The 8,058-nt window shown below is 34.9% G+C and overlaps 1 protein-coding gene across 11 annotated transcripts in view; it reads left to right on the plus strand.

The window, feature by feature from the left end:
- Nucleotides 1-8,058, plus strand: part of Sema3a (semaphorin 3A) — a 540,175-nt gene that overhangs the window by 376,728 nt on the left and 155,389 nt on the right. For all 11 annotated transcript variants that reach the window (XM_029567263.1, XM_029567262.1, XM_029567260.1 and 8 more), the window contains one exon: nucleotides 2,328-2,390. In XM_029567263.1, coding sequence (XP_029423123.1) covers nucleotides 2,328-2,390 — 63 coding nt within the window. The remainder of the gene's footprint in view (nucleotides 1-2,327; nucleotides 2,391-8,058) is intronic.

The following is an 8,058-nucleotide window of genomic DNA, read 5'->3' on the forward strand; positions in this document are numbered from 1 at the left end:
ACATCACAAAAAGAAATTGAAAGATGTAACATAAATATTAAAAATATTTTATTAATATATGATATAGGGAAGAAACACAAAAGAGACTGACACAAGAACAATCGAGAGCTGGAAGACTTAGGAAGAGTGCTTTTAAAACAGTGATCTATTCATATAAATAAACATCATATTTATCTGTAGAAATCTATAATTTTAGCATAATTTAGCTGGAAAGTTAAATATGACAGTCAATAAATCTTGATTTAATTTTGGATCTTAGTAAAAACTTGTATTTTATACTCCCTCCACAGTGATGCTTAAATTGACAAAAGTCCCCTGACCTCCCATTGCCACGCTAAAGACAGACGGGTGATAAGATTGTCCGGCTCTCTCTCTAGAATGTCAAAGCCCAGGGTGATCATTATACTAGAGATGATACATTTATTATTCTTGAATATTTTCATTATGTGACTATGTAACATGGAACATGCTTAAAGACAGTTTTAATTTAAATACACAGACATGTGGAAAGAAAATCCTCCAAAAATGGGAGTACACAAATTAAGAGCTTCATGATTTAAAAGAATGTATATACCCAGCGTATGCCTCTCATGTTTGTGACAAGAATTTGCAATCCAGTTATCAAGGCATCATATGTTATTTCAATATATTCTAAATTCTTGTTTATAAGTATGCTGTATTTGCGATTTTAATTCCCTGAATTAAAATCTCACCTTTACCCAAGCTTTTGACCATTCGAGGTGAATTATCTTGAGGTCCCAAATGAATGGTGATCCATCATCTTGAGGCTAAAATCTTCTATGACACACACACAAAAAATCATCACTGTCTTTGGATTTGTATTTAGTATATGACATCTCCCCCTGAAATTAACTAATATTACTACAACAGAAAGCTGAAGGAGCAGTATATGGTTCTGTGCAGTACAGACAGGAATCGCTGAAATTACTCAAGGGATTTAGAAATTTTTATATTAAAATTTAGATAAGAATATTTTGATTACAATTATAGAGTGGAGTATTCAGCATTGTAAGCCTAAATGAGGAATGAGAGCACATAAATTAATCTTCAACTGAAATTTAGCTCACAATGGGAGAGCGATTTTTGTTTTGTTTTATCTTGTTTTCTTTAAAGACAATGTCTTACAATGTGTTCCTTACTGGACCGGAACTTACTATGTATATGCAGCCGAGCCTAGGCTTGAACTTGCAGTGATCTTCTGTATCAGGATGCCAAGTAGTAGGATTGTAGGTATGCACCACCATGCCTACTGAAGCAGACTGTTATTCGGAACTGCATATTTGCTTCTTTCTTTATACTGACACCTTCCCCAAATATTCTGTGCTATTCTTTTATTTTTCCTCCTTTGGTCTTTTTTGAGACAGGGTCCCCCTGTAGCTCCAGCTGACCTGGAACTCACTATATAAACCAGGCTGGCCTTGAACTCAAAAGATCCTCCTGCCTCTGCCTCCGAAGTGCTGGGATTAAAGGCAAGCACCACCATGCTCAGCTCAGTGCTGTTCTTAAACACTTTCTTTTGTCAGAGAGTCAGAGACACAGAGAGAGGATTCCCTTATGAGCTATTGTTCTAACCATTTAAATTTTCATTGTAGCATATCATCATTAAATTTAGTTCAGAGAAATGTATCCAGGTCTACATAGTGTGAACATTCAAAGTCACATATTTATGATAGGCATTGAGAAACTTAGAATTTGTGAGTCATATTCTATGCCAACTCTCATCTTGACTCATATTCTCCCAGGGTGATCTTCCTCTCCTACCCAGTGTGACAGCTCTGTCCACATTACATTGTTTAGATCTATTAACCACATAATTTCTGTCTTAACTCATTCCATATACAGCAAAGAATAGTGGGTAGATGATGAGTGAGTGACTTAAATGTACAGAAAAGTACCTGACAGATGTTAATGTGTTAATGAAAAGTCTAATTTGAAAGACTTTTGTTTTTTGTTATATTTTATTTTTATGTGTATGAGGATTTTGTTTTTGTTTTTTGACTACATGCATGCAAATGTACCATGTGTATGCATTGCTAGAAGAGGCCAAAAGAGGCTAGAGGAGGATGTCAGATCCCCTGGAATTGGAGTTATGAATGGTTGTTAACTATCATGTGTGGGTGCTGGGAACAGAACCTAGGTCCTCTGCAAGGGCTTCAAGTGCTCTATATCACTGAGTCATCTCTCCAGCCCCCCTGCCATGTAATGTTTATGGAATTTTCTTTACCTCAGTTGCTCTAAACAATTACCAAAGACTATATGATGCCAAGCTTAATTGGCAGGAAATAACATTTCTTCTCTCTCCTTAGATTGTGTGGCCAGTGTCTTACACCAGAAGAGATGAATGCAAGTGGGCTGGGAAAGATATTCTGGTAAGCATTAATCTACTGAATTATTTGAGTAATTGCTTAATTTGTTGCTATGTGATCTCTTTTTGATATTTCCTTAGATATTAAACTTTATTGTGGATGTACTCACTAGAACAGTAAGTAGACTGTAAGTTCAATTCTGAAAGCATTTGACAGTAAAGAAAGTAGGTAGTAGTAACAGCATTAATAAATAATATATAATTTCTTTGATGATATATATGGAGAACTAGCAAACATAGTATTATAGTACATGTGCTTTATTAAATGTTACATTATTTGTGCAGGTAAAATTACGTAGCTTCATTGATGTTCTGTTCCTCTTGAATGATGATTTTCTTTCTATGTCATAATGATTAAATTCCCTTTTTGCTTTTTTTGTATTCCATCCTATTTCTTTCTCTTTTTACTTCCTGTTACTCTTTCTCCCTCCTTCTCTACTTCCTGTCTTTTAAAAAATAAGTATCAGAAAATAGTGATGTAACTCACAATATCCTAGGTATTATGGAGCAAAAACATGAAATGAATAGTATGTAATACTACAATGGTTTTACCATTTACCACTAAGTAAATAACTTTGACTTATGACCATTCTTCTTTATGTATGTTTTGTTAGTAAAATTAAATTGGCAATATGCTGGAAATATAACTAGGTATCTGCATAAACCATGAAAAGATGTTATAAACATTTAAATAGACAGTTTGCCATAAATTAATTATATGCTATGTAGTTTACATTATTCTATGCTTTATCAATGTTTTAGAATATTTAAAACATGAAGAAATAGCTAAAGGTTATGTCTATTTTAAAGTATTGGCATTTAGAAGAAAGTCACCCTATGTTCCCTAAAGACGTACATCAATCAGTATATAAGTATTTTCAAAAGATAATTTAATTATAACATCCTGCCGAAAGTGATATTAATATTCAGAATTATGTAAAGTAGGCAATTCATGAAAAAGAAAGACTCCTCAGTGATCAGTACAGACCTCCGGTGGAATAAAGTGGATTCCAAAATAAAGAGCATAGGAGTCCCCATTCTGGATGTATCTGTGCATTAATAGATACAGTGAAGCCACCCTTGAAAATTACATGCATGAACGTAGATGCAGTGTGATGAAATTATTCATGACACTATTCAAAAACAGCAAAGCCGACTGTGTCTAGGAGGACTACTCCAGTTGTGTTTTGTAGACAAGGATAGAAATTGAATTCCAGTCTAAATACAAGGACAAATAAAGATCAACAGTCAGAAGTAGGGTAAGGGCCACTGGGGGAAATTTCCATGATAAAACTTGTAGGGTAGAGAAAATTCAGACTAAGCTGATTTGCAAGGATTAATTTCTGAAGAAAAATCTGCGTCATAAATTCACAGGGTAAAGGGTAGAAAAGTTGATAAGATACTAGGGGCTAAAGTTTTTTTTTTCAACTAGCCAGGAGCATTCTTGCTAAAACTAATGTACACAGATCCACATAGAAATACTTGAGAGAGCAAGAGTTAGGCCAGGTGTCAGAGGATGGCAATTGTAAGTCACAATACACTTTCAGAGTACAGTAAACCTTGTTTTGGGAAAGCAAAAGAGGATGAAAAGAGATGTTCTCATAGTTTGTACTCTTCCACATGATGCATATATTGAGATTTTTGCAAAAGCAAAAATAGAACAAATAATGAAATCCAACAAGAGGAACAATGGTATGCTAATGCTTTGACTGAAACATTGAATGCACTTAGTTCCTCAATACTCGGGGCTTTCCTGTGTCATCCATTAAATGGAGGCCTAAATATTATAGAACAACTACTAAGAAGTTTAATGATTCTATGCAAATTATTAGAAAAGTAGGAAATAAAGTATAAATCCCCAAACATAATTATATTAGCAAGAAAATTATTAGCATTAAACTAACGTATTCACCATCAACAAATTATGTTGGAAAATTTCATTATGAAAGGTGGAAAAAATAGAAACAGCTTTATTATGCATAAGGAGCTGTTATGTAGAAAGAAGATCTCTCCAATGTTATCACTGTCTTAAAGGCAAGGAGACACAGAGAGCTATTGAGCAGCTATTCCTGGGCCAGGCATTAAGACAGTTCATGTAACATTTTGGAAATGTAGTTCTAACAATCCCTTTGTGAGAAAAGTGTATTTATCTCCATTTACTAGACCAGGAAATAAAGCAATTCAGAATAGTTATTCAAAACATTCATTCAAATATATTGTGAAAGTTTAAATTTTATGTAAGAGGTTAAGATAAAAATTTGTTTCACAGGCTGGGAAGATGGTGCATTTGGTAAAGTGACTTCTATGAAAGCAGGACAGCTTGAGTTTGGATCCCTAGAACCCAAAGAAAAAGCCTGGAGTGAAAGAACACTCCTATGTTCCCAGCCTGGAAATGGGCAAAAACAGGTGGACCACTGAAGCTCACTGGCCAGTCAACCAGCCAAATCCATGAGCTTTAGGTCAATGACTGATCCTGTTTTGCTAAAATAAAGGTGGAGAGCAATGGAAGAAGACATGGACATCCAGCCTTCATCCTCCATGCGCACACACACTGACCTGTATGAGCGTCTGCACTTAATGTGTATACATTCACTCTAACAATTACACCCTTCCACATACAAACAAAACAAACATTATTTTTTATGTGTAATGGACTATTTGGATTCAAATTTTCCCAGTGATACATATATGACATATAATAGAATTGAACCAATGTCTTACTTTTTCTCATCTCATAAAACATCTAACTAACAATAACCAACACAGTATTCCTATAAAGGTCAAAGAACCACAGGTGAAATTATTGTAACACTGAAATATTAGCTATTAAGAATATTAATGAGAGAATACTGACCAGTATCATTACCTTGTTGGTGCATGTAATATTATATATCCTAAGTGAAAGGTTTGTTTTGGTCCTTTTCTTATGATCTGGACCATAGCAATGCTTCACTGTTCTGAATTTTATTTAATCAGAGCCTTGAAGATTATATTTGTCTGACAAATTACCTGAAGTTTATGCTAAATATGAAAGCTAAGTACTTATCATATTTGATTGCATGAATGAACCAGTCTATTCTATTGGTAGGATGGCAAATACTCTACTCAGCTACTGTGACTTTCAAAATGATTCATTCCAACATCTATCATCTTTCATCGATCATTCTTCTCTCTCCCTCCTCCTTCCCACCCATTCTGCATCTCCCTCTCCCTCTCCCTCTTGCTCTTGCTTTCTCTGTCCCCCTCCCCATCCCCCTCTCCCTCTCCCTTAGCCTTCCGCCTCCCTTCTTTCCCTCTTGTATCTATTGACACCTGAGCAATTCTGTTGCTAGCTCAGTTGCTGTTAGTTCAGCAACTACAAAAATCTCATCACCTAACGGGTCCCTAGTTTAACACAATTTCAAAATCAGAGGTGCATCTCTTATAAAAGCAAACTTATCATGTTTCCCAGGCTTACTGAAGATGTTTATGTCTGCTATGAAACTTGATTAAAAAGCACAAATGCTTGAAACTGCTAAATCTGATATAGTATACTACTGGTATTTGATTGTGTGACAGCAACTTATAAAGATGCTGAAAGATTATAGGTTAAGTCCTTACACTGTAGTAGAGATAGGAGCAAGAATACATACATACAACACACACACACACACACACACACGTGTGTATGTGTGTGTTTTGCCTGCATGTATATAAGTTTATTAGGTGTATGCAAACCTGAAGAAAATAGAAGAAGGCATTAGATCCACTGGAACTTGAATTTAGGACTGTTTTTAGCTGTCATGTATTTGCTGGGAACCAAACTAGGTCCTCTAGAAGAGTAACTAGTGTTCTCAAACACTGATCACTTCTCCAGCCCCAGAAATCTAGATATTATCAGGAGTACAACCGCAGGGTAGTAGTGGCAAACTACTACTAAAAGTTCAAGGACTGAATACAACATTGTGAATATGAGCCTTGATATTCCTTTATATTCTTCATTAAATCAATTTTCTTATTGATTATTAATTTTCTCCATTAATCTTTATCTAGTAAAATAAAAACACAATTATGTTATGTATTTTATTTCAATTAAGTGTTTTGCTTTGTAGTTTTAGTTAAAATTAATATGTGCTCCAAATAATTTATCTATTTAATATATCTTGTTCTATAATTTTAATTTAATATTCCTTCTCGTTTTTAAAGATATATTTTATGCATTTGGAATATATTTTATTAAAATTAATCTTATTTGTTGATCAAACTCATTTAAGTATTATCTCAATTTATATATTCATTACATTCATATTGGATGAACTGCAGTCCATGGTTATTTTTAGACTTTAATTTTCTGATCCATTTTTTCATTTCTTTCTCTACATGTGATTTTGAAACCATGACTAGATGACTTGTTGAGATTTGCAACACTTCTTGATACACACAAGAAAATAAGTACCACTATTATTTTAAACAATAATGTAAATAACTAATTTGAAAGAAAGATTGAAAACGAGTGTTTTTCATTCAACCCCTGATTTGTGCTATGACAGGGCAGTTTCATGGACATTCAACACTGTATTTTGAGTAAATGGTATCAGCTGGGATTTATGGACAATAATTCTTTTTCAAAATACTCTTGTGGTCCTAGAAACCACAAGACTGAAGCTTGAGAGTTCTGTAGCTATCAGGACTGGACAGCAAGATAGAATGATAATCAAAATTAAAACTGACTTGCACATTTACATATAAAAAACGACAACCTTTTATGTGTTCTTTCTGGTTTGTGGAATATGGGTTTACCCTTTCTTATCTGTTTTTTTCCACAACTCCTCTGAATATAAAATCTTTTTTAAAAAATACTTTATTATTTTTATTTTATGTGTATGTGTGTATTGCCTGCGTGTAGATAAGTGCACCCATGTTGTGCAATGCCCATGGAGGACAGAAGAGGCTGTTGGATCCCCTCAAACTGGAGTTAGAACAGTTGTTAGCTGCCATGTGGATGCTGGATTCTAACCCAGGTCTTCTGCAAGAACAACCAGTGTTCTTAATCACTGAGCCATCTCTCCAGCCCCACAAAATACCTTAAAAAAAGATCATCCCGGAGAAGTGCTGTCTGCTTAGTGTTATAGTCAATGTGAAAATGAAGTAAGAAAGTGAGGGAAAAGCACTAGGTAACACATACCTGGAGAGTGAATTGCTCTTTACTTGGTTAAAGGAATTGCAGTCGCTCAGAAGTGACCACATGCCATTGCACTGAGCTTGCATATTTCCTGCCAGTGCTTGCAACCTCATATGGATAGAAAAGTAACTCATTCCCTAGTCCCTATGCACCTGGGAAGAGCCATTCCATCATTACTCTCCTCTGGTTTGTATCAAACATATATTAAAGCAGAAGTTGGAATTCCAGCAAATCTGTTCCACAAAAAAATAAATTTTATGGCAAAGAGAGAATCTGCTGTCTGGAGGACACCACACACCACACACACACACACACACACACACACACACACACACTCATGTATACACAGGCATCTGCATTCATTTGCTAGAAATGGCATTTCTGACATTAATCAAAGTTCACTATTTTCCTCCCATAGACATGAGTATGCAATATATAGTGTATGCTGTCAGCCCTGTAAGTTGCCCTTTTCCTGGTATTTTTAGTGCTCACGCTTGTATTACTCTAACAT

The sequence above is a fragment of the Nannospalax galili genome, unplaced genomic scaffold (assembly GCF_000622305.1).
Source record: "Nannospalax galili isolate Female #2095 unplaced genomic scaffold, S.galili_v1.0 scaffold639, whole genome shotgun sequence".
Lineage (NCBI taxonomy): Eukaryota > Metazoa > Chordata > Mammalia > Rodentia > Spalacidae > Nannospalax > Nannospalax galili.